The sequence below is a fragment of the Lonchura striata genome, chromosome 13 (genome assembly GCF_046129695.1).
Source record: "Lonchura striata isolate bLonStr1 chromosome 13, bLonStr1.mat, whole genome shotgun sequence".
NCBI classification, from domain to species: Eukaryota; Metazoa; Chordata; class Aves; order Passeriformes; family Estrildidae; genus Lonchura; species Lonchura striata.
Window position 1 is genome coordinate 19077163 of NC_134615.1, and position 20216 is coordinate 19097378.

Sequence of the window (20216 nt, forward strand, 5' to 3'; positions counted from 1 at the left end):
CTGGAAGTGTTCAAGGCCAGGCTGAATGGGGCTCTAAATAACTTGACCTAGCGGAAGGTGTTCTGCCCATGACTGAGAGGTAGAACAAGATGATCTTTAAAGTTCCTTCCAACCCAAACCATTCTGTGATTCTAGGATTCTGTGATTCTAAAAGTACCATACTACTTTATTATCATTATTCTTGGAAACTGTGGTTTTGAACTATGCTTGTGCAGTAATAATATTAACCTGTGAATACCGGGGTTTAAAACCAGACCTGATTTCCAGTTGCAGTTCTTGTTTTGCAGTCACATAGAGACATTGCTCATCCTGCCTCTCTTCATTGCCATGGTTTTGGATGGTAATCCTGACAGTCACTGCTGATTTTGGAGGAGGAAGGCAGGAAGGTGGGATTTGCACCTCACTTTGGTTGATTAGGATTATCTGTTGCTTCACACATTCATTCCAGGCAGGCCAGCAAGCTCCTGCAGAAACATTTCCTTTAGAGTTAGAATAGCATCTTATAAAGGATTTTCCTGCCATAAATTTCAAAGAGCTTTATAGAAAAGTTTCTTGAACACAATTTAAAGAGTTGGTAATCTGGATTCAGAGTACAGGATTTTTCAATGTCATGTATGAGGTCAGGGATAATTATGGGGATAGAAGACAGATGGCCTGAATCCCAGTCCTGTTTTCAGCCAGAAATGTGTTTGCATCATGTTTAATGTTAATTATTGCTGTTTTATTGAGACACGTGTAGTTTGCAAATGCCTGTGTAAGTCCTTGGCTATGAGAGTGAAGCTTAGAACAGGTAGATCTTGAAAAACTAAAAAACTGAAACCTTTGGGAGAAGACAAAATGGAGTTCTATGCCATGTTATATACCATAATTAGTTTGGTCCCAAAACTAGGGTTGGGTAGAAGGACCTTTTTCACGTACATTTAAAGTGGCAAACTTTAAAGTAGTAAACTTCAAAGACAGAAAATGAAGCATCCTTAAGTCAGATTTTCAACACTGGATCTGACACAACAGTGAGTTTGTTATTCATCAAGTACAAGTTGGTGAAAAAAGTTTGGGAAATGCACAAACCACAGGTCCAGAGGAAACTGGAATTATTGTTGTTGTCTGGCCAGCCAAGTGTAACAGTTGTGAAAGGATCCACATGGCGACTTGGTTTAATATACATTTTGTGATCCTAAATAAGAAGTAAATGTATCAGTTAGAACACAAACGTATAAACACATACATATGTTGCTTCTTTATAATGAAAAAGGTCTGAAAGTTTAGACCCCAAATCCCTGGATACAGATCTGTAGTTTATATGATCTTTCCCTTAGCAGAGGTAGTATGGAATTAGAAGCTATGGGAATAGAAGAGGATGGCACAGAAAAGTTTTGTGGCAAAATTATCCCAAATGCAGAATGGGTTTAGAAGTGCAGCTCCCATTTTCAAAGCTAGGTACTTAGGAAATTAATTCCTATAAAACCTTCACATCTGGACCAAAACTTCTAACCCTTGAACAACCATTTGTCTTCTGGTGCATCCTTTTTTTTTTTTTTTTTCTGAATTGGATACATTGCAGCTATAAACAAAGAGAAGAAGGGGTAGCTGAGTTTGTCTTTCTGTGTACAAAACTGTGATAAACTTGGGTTTGGATTAGATTTATATTCCTCTGATGCAATATATTTTTACAAGGCTTCTTGTGAAGCAGTATATCTCCCATAGCAGATGTCTGTCTGCTAGTGTTACAGTTAAAAACTAGACTTTTAAGATTATAGAGTATTCTATCTGGCATTTTTATTATTTAAATTTGGACAGCTGCTAGCAATTGGTGTATCATTAACTTCTCAGTTTGCCAAAAACTGGAAGATTTTTCATTGCAAAATAATTTAAACACTCCAATACAGAAGTAGAAAACACTTGGGAACCATATAAAATATATTAACTCTACTTGAAGGATCACTTTCCAGAGAGAGGTTTGCATTAGTCAAGTAGATGAATTAAAAATTAATCTAAACACATTTTAACTTCCTAAACCGAATTGTTGTAAAAAGTTCATTTTCTTTAATCTTTTTTATGAATTGTAGATGGAATGCCTGTAAACACATTTGTCTCCAAGACTTGTGGTATAGATTTTGTGTTAAGCCATATGGGGAACAGAACATCTAGTCCATATTTTATTATGCTACAGATACTTATTTTTCCTGCCTTATACAGCACTTTCACTGGTAAGAAAAATTTCTAAGCAATTTTAAAGAAAGATCCTTAAATAATACTTACATTTTTCTTTCGGGTATTTGCTTTGTAGCTGCCTTCTTCCTTATCAGAATCTGTTTAATGCAAAAAAGAACACAATATTTTAGTGCTACCTGTAAAGCTTTCAGACATCTTCAGTGAATGTGACTTAAATCAACAGGATTTGACTTCTGACAGTGTGAAAGATGGGTCTGTAAGAATCAGACTCCAGAACTGTGACAAACAGCACAGTCAAATATGTAAAATGGTAACAAGAAGCTCATCAAAGACTACAAAGGAGATGATCCTGATTCTTCAAACATAATGGTATAAATCAAAATATATTCACAGAAGGCGATGAGTTTACTGATGTACAAAGGAAAATGGATGGAAAGCACTGGAAAACTTTCAACACAATTAGTGCTAAGGTTATTTTATTTCTGATATAATCTGCTCTTGCAAATATAAGGATGAGCCATCTAGAAGCCATTAGTGACAGCAATTTATGAGGCTGCTGGGATGCAAATATTTTCTGGTTTCAAAACTATGTCCCAAGCCATAAACTTCACTCATTATTTCTAGGACAAACAGCAAATGTGCAATGTGTTACATATATAGAGTGATGCTAATTTATGACTACATCAAAGTCAGGGAATCTGCCTTCATCAGGAAGAAGCCTCCACAAAAGTTTTCAGCACTGTTGCTGGAAGGAAAGCAATTACTACATGCAAACCATAAACACTCCATGAAATGCTCTGATTGCAAAAAGACATTTAGGTTGTCAAAACCAGCACTGTCAGATGAATGCAATTACCTTTTATATGGGAGCTGTTTGCCAACACAGTGATGAATCCAAGATCCAGACTCATGTTTGAGAAGTCATTCATGGCCACTACTTTCACTAGAAAAGTACCTAGAGAAGGCAAAGGACCAGTTAAGAGTAGCAATGGGCCCAGTCCAACAGGTTTGAGGTATAATATCCAATTTGTAAAGAAAACTTCCTTCTTTTCTGTTAACAGGTTTCAGGGGGGTTTCTGCTGAAAGGCTTTTCCTGGAATGTTCTTCCCCTTTATTTCAACTTCTGAGTAACTCAGCTGCCCTTTTCCTAGCCCTTGTCATGCCATTTTTTCTCAGCTGACTATGATATCACACAGGAAACTAGAGATGTACAAACACTGGAGGCCAAATGAGTTTAGGCATCTTAAGACAGCAGTTGTCTTGTTCAAAAATTTCTGCCTATGGGGAAGGAATGTTCAAATGGGTACAGGGAGAACAAATAAAACTTTAATATTGAATAATTTAAAAATATGAAATGAAATCATAGTTAGCTTCTTCTATTCCCACTTTGGCATGGGGTTGGAATAGCTCATTAGAGGTGGAAACTTTTTTATCTTCTGCCACTGTTAATTAACTCTAAAGCACAATCTGCCTAATTCCACATTTTAAAGGCTTTGACTATGTAATAATGGAAGAATAATATGACTAAAATGTTTATTCATAACAACTCCAACAAAAGTTATGTGTTGGAAATGGACATGCAGAAAAACACCCCTTTTCTTTATCATCTCTACTGAGAGCTCCTCAGAGTATGAGTAACTTTAGTGTAAAATGCATAGCAGTCTAAACTTGAAAGAAAATGAACAAACAGGAGGAAAACACTTTGCTATTCCAGAAAATGTCCTCATTTGTACTTCAGTCAGATGGTGCCATGAAAAAACAAACCCTATGTCTCTTTACTTTGTCTCTTCCATTGCAAGAACCAGATGAAGCCTTGCTCTGACTCTGCAGAGCAGAGCCATTTGTCAGCTCCATTTTCTAGCTCACTTACATAGGACTGTGCTGTTCATCCTGCTCTGCAGACTAAGTTTGAGCAGTCAGAAAAGCTGCCAAATTCAGCTGTGCATTACTGTCCCCTAGCCCACTTATCTGTGATGTCCTGGGGGCACAGGAGGTGTCAGGGTGCTGTACCTTCCCGGGGCAGGGGAACGCCGTACGTCCGCGGCTCCCCACGAGGGCCGTCTGCTTTGTGCCACTGGGTTTGGTTGGATCCAGTCACCTCAAACATCAGCTTCTCTGGGGCACCATGGGTCACAGAGACATTCACCTCCAAATCCTCCCCCAGCTGCAGAGTGTGGGAAGCTACTGCAGCCTGAATTCCAGATACTGGCTCAATTAAATGAACAGCAATAGTCCCAGAGATCTCCGATGCCATTGTGGTCCTGGATGCTCGGATTTCCAGCTGATGCATCCCTGGGCCTATCAGCTCTTGAGAGGCACTGCTGAGTGTCAGGTTATGGGAGACAAGACCTTCCTTTGCACTGGATTCACTCAGTGTCATGTTACCTGCTAACATACTGTAGGTTACTTCATTGCCTGCAAAAACACAGATGAAAATTTCTCACAGCTTGTGCAACAGGCCAACGGGTTCCAGCTGCTTTGTGCAGCATTCCAGTGGTTATACAGGACTCACAAGAACTGCAGCAAAGCAGTAATTTTTAATAAAGTCACTTAAGGTGTCTTAATGAAAATCTATTGTATGTTTTCTGCTGAGAATGTTTTGAGAAGAGAATTCAAATATATACTACTGAATTTTAATTTTTTCAGCACATATGTGGCTTGGCTTCCAGGAACTTGAAGTGAGAAAGAAATGTACACCAGCAAATGTGTCCAGCTCAGAGTGGAATCCTCTTACTCTAATCAGAGGAGCATTTCCATAAATTTCTAACTTCAAATACAGAAATATTCTGACTGGCATCATATAAATTTTTGTGACTAAAGGTATGCTTGTGCTGTCAGCTTTGTCAATAAGAAAAAAGAATTTATACTTATGCTTTAAGTGGTGAAATATCTCTGAGAAAGAAACCCTCCAAGGGAACTGAGAGAATTAAATTGCAGGAATACAACAATTAGAGGGAAAGCGTTGACTAGAAAGAATTCTTAATTTGCATACTGACAATCCTGCTTCTATCCTAAGGATGGTTGTAAGATTTATCCTTCCCTTTAAACCATGCAGAGAAATTCTCCTCACCTCCACTGAGCTGAACTTGGATCCACAACACCTCCCCATAGAGCGTACGGCAGCGGGAGCTATTCCCAGTTTCATAGTGGCTGTAGCACCCAGTAATGCTGAGCTGATCCACCTGATCTTGAACTGTCACCTGCCTCTGTGCCAGCACGTGCCACTCGCTGGTGGTGCACTCCACAAAAACAGTAAACTCCCCAGGAGAGGAGTACCTGTATGTGAGGTTGCTGACCAGTCTAGAATAGAAAAAGAATAGCTTGTTGCTGAAGACCATCCTGGGAAGTTCTTCACCTTACATAGTAACACATCCCCAAATTTCATTCATTCAAATGTCATTCCTGCCACTAAGACAAAATCTGATTTTTAAATCCAGCAGAAAAATGTTTGATCTATTAAAGACAGGATTTCTATGCAATTAAAAGAAAAACTACAGAATGTCCTTGTTATATTTTGTTATCAAAAAAACACTCTTTAAACTTAAGGAAATAATATTTGCTTGTAGTTTGGCAATTACTGACATGTTTTCAGTAATTTTGAGTCTTAAGATCTGAAATAAATAGTCTTGGAAATAGGAAACACTTGTTATAATAGGAGAAAGATTTTGCTTGGCAGCTTAATATAAGATTCTGTATTGATTTCAAAATAGGTTTTTGCAGAATCCAAATCCCTTGTAGGTATGTCCTATTATTGAGCTATCTAGCTTTTAACATCTCATTTATGAGATTTGACACATTCAATAAAGTGCAAGCAATGAAATGTACTGTTTGTCTGAAGAGAAATGAAGGCTGTATCTTACGTTGGAGGGTAGTAAGGATCAATGGTGTGACCATCTCCTGTGCTAATGGTACAGGAAAGGTTCCCAGAGTATGGTGAGAGCAGCCAGGTCAAAGTGACCGTGATGTTTTCAAAGACAAAACATGTGTCTGTCATAACCAGTTGCAGACCTGAAAAGCAGAATGACAATTCAGTGCCAGTGTTTGTCTACTTTTCTTTCAAAATTCAATTGATTTTCAGGCATTTGGAGCCAGCCTGCTCCAAACCACAGCTGGTACTGCTGCTAATTTGTGTGCATGAGTGGTGTGACAGCTGATTCTTTTCCACGACCAGTAATCAAAATTCTTGTTGGAACATAATTTCATCTAAATATGTTTTATGTGTCTGAATTTCTGGGCTTTGTATTCTACTCAGAACCGTCAGTTATGACAGGGAATCTACATTTTTGTGCCTATTTGCAGTGCTCACCACTATTCCAGTTTTTTTCCTGAGGATGGAACAGTGATTTTTAAGATAAATATCAGTCATCTCAGTGTTACAGCAAAGAACAGGACAGGCTTCTAGTGTGGACAGCCTTCCCTCTTACCTTCCTTGCAGTGGTATTGAATAGACAAATAGCTTCCCAAAGCTGGACAAGGATCTCCAAAGAAAGTGCCATCTGCTGCCACCTGGCAGGCCTGCAGCCCGTGACACTGGCCTGGAAAAGGAGCATTTCAGATCAGCATTTCAGATTTGCCTTCACTGCCACAGCAGCTCAGATGAAGATTGAGAAACAAAAAGGGCAGGAGGAATAGTATCATGTCTCTGATTTCTAGACAAATTTCCACATCACTTTGACTTTAGTGTGTTGCTTATTATGTGACATTTCTTGCTTATTATGTGACATTTCTTAGCAACACTTCATTTTATGGGAACAAAGTTAAATTTGAAAAGCTACAAAAAAAAAAAAAAAAAAAAAAAAAAAAAAAAAAAGCAGAGCTTTTGTGTTTTGTTTAATTTTGGCTGGAAGCCCTAAGAATCTCCCTGGGACAGGCCACAGTCACTGTTTAGTATCCAATCCCCTGGCTCCAGCAGGATGGGTGCTTGACATGTGGCAGGCGTGTCCCCGTGGGTGACAGCCTTTTCACCCCTCCTGCTTTGGAGTTAGGTTTGTTTGGATGTGTTGCCTTCCATCTCTCAAACCTTGTGTATCCCACTGAATTTGTCAAGGAATCGGTGCGCTCACATATTTTCCTCCTACACTAAGAGGAGCCAGCCACACCCCTGCCCTTCATTTGCTCCTCCTCTCCTCTGAATCTTTGCTCCTCTCCTGGCAAAACCCCTCCTTTTGCTCCTCCTCCCCTTCTCGGAATCAAACCCCTCCTTTCTATCCAGACTCCTGTAGCAGCCTCCTCCCTGTCAGAAGTTCTCTGTGATTCCCTTAATTTTAGGAATAATCCACTTTCCCATTTGCTAACTCTGCTGGAAAAAACAGAGAAAGTATTCGAGGCACAAGGACCTTCGGTACACGCTCTGTGCTTCTGACAAGCAATGCTGTAAGATACCACCTGCTACTTCATCCTTGACACTGCTCCAGCTGCAGCCCTCATCTCTTTCAAACTGCAGAGGAGTTTCTGACACACAGTAGTGAGGAGTCTTCCGCCCATAGAAGCTCTCTTCAATTTGAATCACCTCTCCTGATCCACACTGTACAGTGGCATTGTAATTATCACAAGCGATGCTCTGGCCAGATTCTAATAGGAGAAAAAACCCGAATATTACCTTTTTAGAATTTCTGAAAAATCCTGCTACAATTCTATTCCATATTCATTTTGTGTGTTTGTCTTTCTTCCCTTTTCTCCCTTTTAAGCTAAACAATTAAGAAAATTTAAGAAATTTTAAAAGAATGAAATATTTTTTATTTTTAAAAATTCAAAATGAATAGATGTATGTTTTTACTGCCTTAAAACATTAAGGGCATTTTCAATAAGCAAAAATATTATAATTATAAAAATAGATAGTATCTTGGGAAAAACTCTTAGCATTTGTTTGACCTGAAATACTGGAAGGTTTAAAGTTGCTCCTTACTTCCGAAAGAGATGTATGGATTGCATAATATTCAGGTAATTGCTTTGGAGAATAGTTTGCATATTAAGTATGGGAGGTGATCCCATTTCTGCTACAGAGACTCCTTTGTTCCTCTGTGATATTTGACTGACTTCATTCAGCAGGACTGCTCGGATGGGTAAGGTCATAGCTCTAAATACATACACCTCATTCTTTGATTAATCTGGGACAGTTAATTATCTTTCAGAATTCTTAGTATCATGTAGTAATCAGGATACTTAATACCCTGAAGAGGAGGATGTGAATAACTGCTCTCATATGGGAGTGTTGCAAAAGGATGTTTTTGTTTCAGCTGTTCCAGGTTTAAATACATTATTCTCTGTTGTTGTTTAGATCATTCCCCTCAAGTCCCTTGACTAACAGTGCCAGTGTGTGCACACACCAATAATTGTGTGCTATCGTTATTTAAAGGCTAAAGCTAAGCCTGGCTGTAACTATAGCAACATGATCAGTTTGCAGATTAGAGCCTTCTAAATAAGCTTGTAAAATAACTTGCTGGTAAATTCTAGTATGGACCATTATCTCATGCCTTTTTCTTTTGTTCTCTACATGCAGATTTCTCACAGTATTTGCTGTGTCAGAAACTTTTAAGTGGAAAGATGTACAAAACTTGATCTGTGTTTCTAGGTAGAAACCCAGCTTTGATACATATATATTTACTATAAGAAACTGCTAACCTACAGAGCACTAAATGGTAGAATTGTCTTGATCTGGTCTTGGTTTCCTGGGTAGTGGAATGATGAATGTAGTATAGGATATTGTTGCTCTTTCAATTTCATGGGCTCTCAGTCAGATCCTATGGTAACAGATGAGAGTTTCCTTACAAACAGACAGTTGTCTACTGTGGTTATAATGGATAAATAATTTTAGTCTGTTTTTGCAAGAAAAATGAGCCTAAGGGATTGTGCTGTCTGCCAGTTTCCTCTCCCCTAGTCGTTTTTAATGTTAGTCATCTTCAGCTAAATTTGATGTGTATATAAACCTCCAACACCCTAAGATTTCATTAAATGCAATATCTAGGGAGAAGAGAAAGAGCTACATCAATGCCAGGGACTTGGAATTCAAGTGGCCAGCACATACAGCTGGAGCTCTGGATCAGCTGCAGGGGAAGGAGCCGAGGAGTGAAAAGTATTTGCAGAGGTGGGACATGCTGGGGATATGGGAGTGAACTGGGAGTGCTGAGGAGAGTAGGGTGGGCATGTGGAGCAGAAAATCAGGATAGGAAACAAAACTTTATTAGCTTTGCTTATTGCAGAACAACTTGTTATTTATGTTAGTAGTAGTACTGCTGGACAGGGCAGTAGCAGTTCTAGGGCTTGTGGAAACCTGTACTTGCATACTTGATTGGAAGCCTTTTTATAATAGTCAGACAGTCAGACTGTCCTTTCGGTGCTTGTGACCACAGTTCTAGCTGCAGTTTAAAGTACTCTGGTGAAAAGTGGGAGGAACACAAATTCCCCTCATATCTATAAGTTGAAAGGGATGATATTGCCAATATTCCTGTCCAGAACTGTTTGCTCCAAGTCATAATTTGAGTGACACAATGTCTGTGGATTTTCTATCTGAGCACAGGAAGTACAGGTTCCTGTCTGCTTCCTTAACCTGGGAAAACCTTGAACTTCACATGGTGGAGGGGTCTCAGAAGAAACAAGAAAAACTTGCTCTCACTTTTACTCCTCCAAGCTGCAAGGAGTGGTGCCTCTGGAAGCCTGCCTGTATTTTTGCTTCAGTTACAAATGGAAATTATTCTGGCACACATTAATGAGTGTTTTTATGGTTCAGCCACATGGGTCCTACCTAGCCCGGGTATTATGGCATTGTGGGAGTTTATTCTTGCAGCCATGCTTTAACATAGCCAGCTCATGTCCACAGAAGATGTGGACAGCTACACCTTAGAGTCACTCTCAGATCTGTTTCTATTTTATCAACCCTCTGCTGGAACCCTGGGCTTTAATGTCTGGTTGCTGAGCACCTACACCTTCCAGTGATTTGTGGGTTCTTTCTTCTTCAGATCAGCACGCTGGAAAAAGAGCACCTACTGGGGTTATATGACTTTTTGCTTGTTCATATTTAGTAAGATTCATGAAGTTATTTCCCAGCTACTTTGAAAGCAACAAGGCAATTCATGCCCCATTGTGATAACAGCACACTCACTTCACTCTTCCAGCTGTTGTGTATCTTACCAAACTCACAAATGAAGTCAAATTCCTCGCTGCAATTTTCAGTCACACCCCACTGATACTTGGCATTCTTCAGGATGTACCCACATGTGGATGAGAAGGGAGATGGCTGATCCTTGTACCAGTTAGTGTAGATTATATTTGAAGTGTCCAGCCAAGTTATTGACCCTGTGAACAGAGAAATTGTGTCCTGAAGGTTGATTTTCCACGGTAATACTATTAAGAGTCAGAGCCTGCAGAACAGGACTGTAGCCCTGCTCCTACTGAAGCAGAGATGGTCTAGTCTGGGTAAGGAGCTTCAATAACATTTTATATTGAAACTGATACAATCGTGGAAAGAGACACTGCCATTTCCACCTGTGCTCCCAGCCTCAAGATCTCACCATTTCCCTTGCATCAGACCTTGCAGCACTTCCTAGTGGGTTGAATTGGCTTCCACTGGGGACCCAACCCAGCACATTTGTTTCACTGGGTCAGCAAGCTGGTCTCATTCACCATGTGTTCACACAAGCACAAGATCCAATGGAAAGGGTGATAACATGCAACAAGGAAGTAAAGCAGGCAATTAAACATCTTAATATAAATCTGAAGATACAACAGCAAAAGTGGCTTTTCAGCAGATATCTACAAAGGGACTTCGTGCATTTTCTACCATGTTAAGAAAGCATCATAAGCTGATACAATTTTAAAGATGTCATTTTAAAACCACTTACCATCAGTAGTTTCATTCAGCAAGGAGTTTGAGATCAGTCCTATCCACCATTCCTGATCCTCAGCAATATGTTTTTGCAAGAACTCTTGAGTTTCCTCACTGTGAATAAAGACAAGATGCCCTCCTCCTCTCTCACACCAGCTCTGAGCACCTGTGAAGGTTTGCTGGAGTCTAACAAACTCATAGCATGAATGGTTGAAAGCTTGCTGGTACTTTGAACAAGGTATTCCTCCATCAGTTGTTTCCTCCACAGCCAAACTCACAGCAAGAGAGATCAGAACTGCGAGCCCCAGCCACATTCTCAGCTCAGTGCCATGCATCCCACTGGTCTTGCTTACCAGGACAACACTCTTTTTGCTGCCTTCTTCAAAAGCTTCAGATATCATCCTTGTAATGTCACCAGCATTCTCCTTCCTCTTTGCTCCTTGCCACAACAGTGGCAATAGAGCATGGAACAGAACAGAACTTCTAATATATAATTATGATTGTGTCTATAGCCCCTGCACTGACTATTGTAAGCTCTATTGTACAAATGTCACATCCCATGTGAGATCAGTTTGAGGAGAAGACATTAAATCATTGCTTTCCTCGTGAGCACAGAAGATAAAGTTGATATATGCTCCTGTTGGACATGTGGAAAAGTGAGATAAAGCTTCTACATCAAAGGCTTCATTGTGTGAACATTGATGCTGGGAGGTCCTTACAACAGCAAAGAGATAAAATAGTGAGAATTAAAAAAATGAGAAACACAAGGAGTTATGAGATGGGAAAACACACTGCTTCTCTAGATACATTTGATTGGTCTGGTCTTTATTTTTAACAATTATTGAGGTGCTTCTTTTAGATGCTAATGCAATGTCTATAATTACTGTATCAGATCCATCCTGCCCTCCTGTTTATGCATGTGCAGTTTCATCTCATCTGTTCCAAGTAAACTTCATTTTGAACTGTTATATCTGCTTAGATGCCACACCCCAAGTGAAATGCTCCCATCATCCCTTAAAAGATAAGTTGCTCAGCTCTTTGGACCTACAGTATTTATAAATGCTGGGAGGCAGAAGAGAAGGTCATGATTTAAACCAATGGTTTAGGAAAGATGAAAATATTGCCTTAATCATCAGAACTACTTGAGAGCCCTATTAGCACATTCCAAAGGCTGATGATGGACTTTGGGAAGCAAGCCCAGCAACATTTAGGAGCTGAAATCTCTAAATGCATCTCAACTTCCTTATAAAAGATATTCCTCAGGTTTACAAAGCCACCAGCTTAGTAGAAGCACAGTACAAGTAAGGATTTTTAGCTATGGTGATCCTCCTGTCCTTGCCATTAACTCCATTGAGTTTGATGCCATTATTATTAATTTATACCACCATAACCCAAAACTGAAAGAACATGCACTTATATTTAGACATGGGTCAGTGAGAGTTACCAGAGCACAGAGGATTCAGCAGTGTTTGATGGATTCCTGCACTGCAGAAATTCCTGCACTACTGGGCTGAAGGCAGTGCCCATCTGTTCCAGTCCAGCTCCAAAGCTTTCTGCCAGAGTCAAGTGCATGCACTGCATCCAGTCAACTTCTGAGAGTGAACTTCAATCCCAAGACTTTTCTGGACCTCCCGTTTATGACTGTCTTGCTCAGCTGGAAAAAGCAGGACTGTTATCAGGGTTTTCAAGATAAAGTTAATTGGAAAGTGTTTAATGGGTAGGAAACTAATAGGGGATGAGAGGAATGGAGAAGAAAATACACTTTTCTGCGTGTCTTCCTTCCCACCATGCCTGTAAATCAAGAGTTTAGCTATGGAGCCCTTGGAGCAGATCCCACATGAATTTCTGACTGATTAATAGGGAGAGCTTATGGAGCAGCTAAGATGTGAATACTGGGACTGGATTTCCCAGCTCTGGAGAAGGCTAATCCATATTCTAATTAGCTAATTGGCCCAGACACCCATCCCCTTCCTGGATGAAACTGTGTAGCTACTATTATCAGCTGCTTCTCTTGTGGGTGTCTGCAAATTAGGAGTCCCTTTCAAGCCCCATAGAAATCTTCACAGGCTTCAGTTTGGGAGCATCCAATCCAAGTGTTTTATATTCAAGCTGTTGCAGCAGTCAGAGCTGAGGGCAGCTGCATTTAAGTTAGTTGGCTACTGTATGTTTGCATGATGCTTTCTCCAGACTCCCTGCTTCTTCCTGGGCCCTGCAGACTTGCCAGGCTTCACAGGAGCTGGCATCCAGCCCTCCCACTTTATCCTTCTAGATAAGAAAGGCACAGCCTGTTTCTGAAAGCACAGGCATGATGAAGGAGACTGTACTTAAATGTACTGGCTTGGTGATACAGACATTTCCAGTAGGAGCTCACTTTTGTGATGAATGTGTTCTGTAGCATTGTTCAGTTCTTTCTCTGCTGCTGGAAATCTGACTACATGAACATACTAAAAATGCCAGGGTTGTGCATGCCACAGGCTCTCCCCTGTGAATCTGCTCCAAAGGCATTGAAATTAATGGAAGTCTTGTCTCTGGCTTTGATGGATTTTGAAATAGGCCCTGAAAAAGAACAAATAATGTTTGGAAATGTCTACAAATAAAGCCAAGCTCTCCGAGTGAGTCTACTGTTGGCAATTTCTATAGCAATGTGCATTTTTTTCCTAATCTACGGTTGCTATAAGTTACTCTTCAGCTGTCTGCAGCAGATGGAGAGTGGAAGAAAGACAATTTCCCTCTTTGGCAGTTTGCTGACTTTTTATACTTTAGTGCCAGGAAAGCATTCTGTCAGTTTATTGTTTACCACAAGAATGAGAAAAGCATTTACATGAAAAGAAAATACTGCTTTTAAAGCATCAAAATTAGCAGCTAGAGTCTCCAGGAAGAGAGAAACTTCTGAAAACCCTTGTCACTTATAAGTGAGACTCAGTTATGTCAGGTAAACAGTGCTCCTTCAGCTTACCTTCTTGTGGGAAACATGTCTTTTGCATTCTCCTCAACAGATTATTTTTTTTTTTTAATAGCTTTCTTATGCTAAAAGTCATTGAGTTTGGAGTGGTCCTGATCTGTACCCAGATCACAGATCACAGCTGCATCATGACAGCCTGAGAATGTCCTGTGATTCAAACTGCTGCACTGCAGAATAGCTTGACAATCTATAATAGAGACCAGAAAGTGCTAGATTTGAAGAATTAAGGAAATGAAGAGCTGCCAAAGAGGAGGAATAAATCATACCCCTGTTCATTTTGGCTGTTGTTCATTTGCCTTGAGGAAGAGCAGGTAAATTTACTATCTATAGGAGGATATTACCATCTCCACATTCCTGAATATTACTATATAGATTTTTATCAGGAATGTAAACACCTCTGTGTTCTATTAATTGAATAAACATAAAAATGGAAAAGTTCTTTCTATTGCTTTGACTTTGAGGTAGAAAAAAGATTATTTCAGGTATCATGGACTTGAGACAAAATTATGAGTAGTTCATTTTACTGTGTCATGTAAACTTCTGCAGTGTGAAGAACGTTGTTACCCTGATAGGTAGGAAGTACTGAGTCCTGAGGAGACCCTACACCTACACCTATACCTACACCTTTCATCTCTTCAGTTGGCTTTAAAAATACTCATTTGCCAATGGGTTTGAGAAGGTGGATCACAACCCCACTTCCTTCCTTGCTCTCCTGCTGCTTATCCTGATGGTGGGACCCTGTTATTGCTGACTGAAATGGGTTTGGTCTTGTTGTTCCTTCTACTGTCTAATTTTCCATGAAGCAACTCACTGAACTTACCAGTGATCCCTGCCAAGTTGCAATTTTGATGTTATCTTGTTTATAAAAACAGGGAAAACAATTCTTATCTGTACAGGGTGCAATAATTAAATTAGACGTTCATACCTGCCATGATGGGGTCAGGATAAAGATAAGTAGGATTATATTGAGGAGCTGTTGGTTTGAACATAATTTCTGTTTATAAGATGTGTATAGTTACTTGGATATGTCATCACCTGGATAAGTCCCTGAGGGTCTTCTCATAGGAACTGTCCCCTGGGAAGTGCCTGGCATTGCCTTTAGGCTCACAGCTGGCCTCTCCTCATTGCCACAATTGATGCCTCAGTCCCTGCCTCTTTCTCAGCTCTTTCCCCTGTGTTATTGCTGGCAGAGCAGAACTTTGACTGCTAGGAAGAAGGGGATAAGTGGGCACCGTAAGAGTATTTATTGAGCTGGGTTTATTGAAGGCTAAATTGAGCCCCAAGCTCACTCAGAAAGGAGCAGAACTATCTCAAGAACCTGATGACACCTCATGTGTCCTTGTGATCATGTTTGACTAAGTGGCACAATTTAGATCTTCCATTGCCTTAATATCTTAATTAGAGAACTGTTCAATGTGTTAAAGGTGCCCTCTTTGGATAAAACATTAACTGGTAGACACAAATGGACTGAACTTTGCCCAGCACACACAGAGGTAAAATAAATTGCTTGGATCTGAATTTACAGCCATCATTTACAGCCACTGTCTCTGCAGTCTCTCCAGACTTCCATAAGTGTAATGCTGGCCATAATGAGAGGACTGTGGCCCAGCAGCCTCTCTGTTCAGGAACACTGTTTTGTGCTAAGCCCTCTACACTCAGTTGCCATTTACAGTTGCCATTGAAAGCAGAAAGCAGTCCTTTTGAGTTTTTCTTTATGTTCCCCCAAATATGTACAGTAGGCTACTAGGTAGGATAGAGCAGCAACATTAATTTCTGTCATTGTACTCATTTGTGACGCCATTTTTACACCTTCAGTCATGGAAGTGAGTGCCAGCCATCACATTGTCATTCTGCCCACTTGAAAACACATGACTGAACTGTATAATTTACATATTAAAACATGTAAATAGGGATGTTGAAAGATGCAAATAAGATTATAGAAGTCTTACAGCAAGGAAATTTATGTGGACACTGTGGTTGTTTATTTGTTTTAACGTCTAGTGTTTAAATATTTGGGTTTTATGATCACTGGACAGACTCAGTCTGATGGATACCAGTATGGGTAGGCCAGCAGTTCCATGCCTCAGCACTTTAAGAGTTTTGATATTAAGTTACTTTATGTATTTATTTTAATGAACAATTTGGTATTTCTCATGGTAGATATTAAAACTATAACTGTAAAAAAAAAAAGCAATACTTCTGTTTATCAAAGAAATTGTGTAATCCCACAAAAAACTCCCTCAAAGTCAAAATCTTATAAAGGAAACTAAAATCTTAGAAAACTTGTAGTAAGCAAATATACTTACTACAAAAACTAGTTATTTTTGTCCAAATAATGAGAAAAACAGTGTATGATAAAACAGTTTTGACCCAAATAATACCTGGTCAGAATAATATAGGGAAACTATTGTTATTTAAATTTGAACAAACTACATTAGTAATTTATATTTGCAATTATATCTGGACAGTGCAAGAGACCTGTTTCTAAATAGTCTGGTGGCAATTTTGTGAAATGACATCATGCCAATAAAAGAGCATTTAACAAAGATAAGAACTTGTGTTTCTAGAAAGTGAGATAGCAATAAGTTGATTTCAGCAAAAACAACTTCTAAGTTCATATCAGTTTTGCTATTGGAGTTTTATTTGTTAGTAATAGATAACTGTTGATAGCTGAAAGTTCTTAGCACAGCTTAAAGTCATATATGTCAAGTCAATTTGATCTTTGTTAATGGGCTTTAATTAGAACTCAATTTCTATAAGCAAAAGACTGAGATTAAAATAAATTAAGTACAATGAAGATAAGGAATTTTATTGGTTTCTCTGTGATTTATTAGACAATAACTTGCTCCTTGCTAAGTCAACCAGAAGTACAAAGGTAGGCACACGTCAGTGACATTATTATTGTCCTAGAAATGCAGTTAACAAGCTCTGCTGCCTTGGAAAGCTGTGTTTAGATTAACCACAGAGATCACACCCAAAATGCAGCCTCCAGCCTCCAAAAATGTCTTCATGGCCATTTTAAAGGCTGGGAGAGAAGCTCAGGGCATGCAGAGACTGGAGGGAAGTGAAAATGAGAAAGGGCCCAAGAGGAAACAGCTTGTGACCTTCACTGCAGTTGTTTGGAGCAGAGAGAAATGTAGTGAAGCAAATCTGCATGTGGTGGGGAGCTGGTGACTGCACAAATGTTGTCATGAGGGGTGAACACAGGAAACTCTGCAGAGAAATGTGAGAATTTTTTGGGAGAAAATTTATATTTGAAGGGTTTTGCAACAAGAAGAAACATTGTGAAATGATAAAATTAGAAAAATCACCTAATCCACATCCTCTACTGCTTATAATTAAACACTATAATTGTAAATCAATGCTTTGATATTTTGCCATTTCAATGTAAAAAGAGGGGAAATCACACGGTTGGCAAGAAAATTAATCTCCACACTATACTGAACTGCTTATTTGTCATAAGTGCGATGAAAACAACAAAAAAATATTTTACCGGTAAATGAAGTATTTTTTTACTGACAAGCAGGAAAAACTAACTTCATAAAGCTTCTTTATTTAAATTGTACAACATATAAGACAAAAATTTCAGTCACAGACACCTAAAATTAGCTACCAAACACATTTAGGTTGATTTCAGAAGCTGCTGGATATCTGCAGCTCCTTGTTCTTCCATTCAGACAACTTTTAACAAGATTTCCAATTATCTCATCATGGCTGAACCTTAACCTACATGAACACTTGGTCTAGAGGAGGCAAAAGAGGTTTGAATTAATCTTTTTATTGCTTGTTTGCTCCATGGAAATCTTAATAACACTACAGATTAGACATCTCACAGGTCAGATAATTAAAACTGCAGCATTAAGAGTGCAGACATAAATGGATGAGGATGCACTGAAACAAATATATTAAAGCAAAACAACATTGTGGAGAGAGAAAAAGTCCCCATGGCTTAGTGAGAGTAGACTTGAGAGCAGCTTTGGTTTATTGCCAGATCCTTTTCAGTCCCTAACATTGCTGAAAAATCCCTTACTTGGCTTTGTGTAAAAAGTGAATCAACATCTCAATGCACACACACATGCAAATACCCACGGGCATATGTATGGTGGACATGCAGGTCTCTGTGTTTGTATCTCCATATATTTGTGGATTTTGATCCTCTTCCTCTCCTGCAGCCTTCTGGCTCAATCCTGCTGTTCATTAGCATTACTAATTCAAACAAAGACCTTATATTTTCTCTTCTAATCTGGCTTTTTATTTTGTTATCATCTGCTTCTGTCAGTGCTTTCTAAAAAGAGCCCAAGGCACACTGTTGTGATGATCTCTCGGAGTGAAGATCAGCCATCAAACAGACAGGAGGTTTGGAGAAGAGGAATGATGTATAATAAATGTGTCAGAAGAGTCTGTAGAACATATTGTATTTTGAATAAAGTAACTGTTTTAGTTCTAAGAAATCAGTCAGTCTTAAGAAGTGATGTTAAACATTTCGGGAACAATGGTGATTCAGCTGAAAAAAATCGGATTTTAGGGTAACCCCATATGAAATTGCATAATATATAATTGTGCAAATACTTTCTTTATCCTTCATGGTCAATGGAGCCTAAGATTTACTCTGCAATCACATGCTTTATATTGAAATAATTCTCTTTCCAGAGGATTTTTAAATTAACAACATTGAACTTAGTTAAGTACCTTATCTAGAAACAAAAGCATGAAGTTAAAACTCTGCCTTAGTTTTATGGAATCCTGCCATACTTTCATAGGTGGATTTGGGTCACATATGGGAGAATATGGTAGAGTGAGAAGATATTTAATTCAAAGATGTGCCACTCAGTTGACTCTGGAACAGCTTGTACATAAAGAAATAGACCACATGACTGTTCCATGGTGATAATTTGCTAATTTACAGAACAGCTCCGTTTAAAATCAAAGAATGAAAAGGATGATCCCTTGCTCTGAAGTGTTTGCCATTCCCAAAGTGCCAAATCCAGAGCAGTGAGCAGAGATTTCTTTTCTTTTCCTCTTTCTTTTCCTCTTCCTACCAGACAATGGGACAAGCATCCTTAGCAATGTCTAACATTTACCTGGAAAGCTGCAGGTGATGTCTCAGCCACCCCAGCTGGGTGTGCCTGCCTCCCTCTGCCAGACTCCTAAGGAGCAAATAGAGTTAACGTGTTTCTTACATCCCCTTCGAGCTACAGGAAGAGTTAATTTTAATACGAATGTGCAAGAATTAGAGCGTATGTTCTGGGGATTAAAGATCAGCTATTATAAATAGTCAATCTATAAGCCAGCAGCTCGGGCTGCACTTTGACCTTTTCTTTATATGTAACAGGAAAGAGCCGCCCTTAGCCCAGGCTGGGGGACAGCGGCGCCGGCAGGAGCGGCCGGGCGGAGCGCGGGCACGGGGGATTCCCTCCGAGATGGACACGCTCTATGGCAGGAATAAGGAAGAGCACCCAGAGCCCATAAAAGCTGAGGTGCAGGGTAAGTGAAGGAAAATCTGTTGTAAAACCAGCCTCTCTTTTGGTGTTTTCCGATCCGTAAAAACTGCGACTCTTCTTCACCCGCGAGGGAAACTGAAAGAGGCGTAAGGGAATTTTGTTTAAAGGACTGATCTCAGATAATATTTGTGACGCTACTGGGGGATTTTTCTCGCTCCGTGAGCATCTCTGTGTACTTTTCGAAAGTCTCTTTAACAGGGCTCGTTGAAGCTGGTGATGAGGGATTCCAGCTCGGACGCCCCTCCGCCAAGGCTCTGCTCCCACTTTCGCTTTCTCCCCGCAGCCCTCCCCTGCCCTCGGCTCTCCGGAGCTCCGGGGGACGGCTCTAAAATCGGGGCTCTAAAATCGGGGCTCTAAAATCGGGGCTCTTCTCCGGTGGCACTCCTAAGTGGCAAAGCAGCAGCACAGGATGCCACAGGCTAGCGTTAAAAAGAGGAGAAACTGCGGAGGTATCCTTCGGCGACGCAGTTTAAAATGGCTCTCTAGGCTAGGGATGACACTCGACCTGTCGCAGGGATATTCTTCTTTCTTTCAGGATTTTTTCATAGAGGAGCACAGAGGAAAGAATGAGAAAACATTTTCTATTTCTGCTCGTTTTACGCATGTGGAATGTGTTTGGAGAATTTTTTTACCTGGGGTCATTGCTTGGTTGGAGTCTGGTGAGGATTGTTTGAGCCTGATGGCAAATCAGATCCACCTGTGTCTTGACTCTCACGAGAGTGTCACGAGTTGTGAGTTAGATATAGTAGTTAGAAAAAAG

General features: G+C 39.8%; 2 protein-coding genes across 2 annotated transcripts in view; one reads left to right on the top strand and one right to left on the bottom strand.

Moving 5' to 3' along the window:
• The window catches only part of PKD1L3 (polycystin 1 like 3, transient receptor potential channel interacting), a 35500-nt gene extending 24106 nt beyond the window's left edge, over nucleotides 1–11394 (bottom strand). The window contains exons 1-11 of the mRNA XM_077786243.1: nucleotides 11010–11394; nucleotides 10300–10464; nucleotides 7558–7743; nucleotides 6597–6707; nucleotides 6033–6180; nucleotides 5243–5472; nucleotides 4183–4587; nucleotides 3029–3127; nucleotides 2260–2309; nucleotides 1069–1174; nucleotides 257–464 (exon numbers count right to left, since the gene is read on the bottom strand). Coding sequence (XP_077642369.1) covers nucleotides 257–464; nucleotides 1069–1174; nucleotides 2260–2309; nucleotides 3029–3127; nucleotides 4183–4587; nucleotides 5243–5472; nucleotides 6033–6180; nucleotides 6597–6707; nucleotides 7558–7743; nucleotides 10300–10464; nucleotides 11010–11394 — 2093 coding nt within the window. The remainder of the gene's footprint in view (nucleotides 1–256; nucleotides 465–1068; nucleotides 1175–2259; nucleotides 2310–3028; nucleotides 3128–4182; nucleotides 4588–5242; nucleotides 5473–6032; nucleotides 6181–6596; nucleotides 6708–7557; nucleotides 7744–10299; nucleotides 10465–11009) is intronic.
• The window catches only part of BCO1 (beta-carotene oxygenase 1), a 77672-nt gene that overhangs the window by 43821 nt on the left and 13635 nt on the right, over nucleotides 1–20216 (top strand). The window contains exon 2 of the mRNA XM_021541219.3: nucleotides 19288–19439. Within this exon, the coding sequence (XP_021396894.2) occupies nucleotides 19376–19439 (64 nt within the window). The 5' untranslated portion in view covers nucleotides 19288–19375. The remainder of the gene's footprint in view (nucleotides 1–19287; nucleotides 19440–20216) is intronic.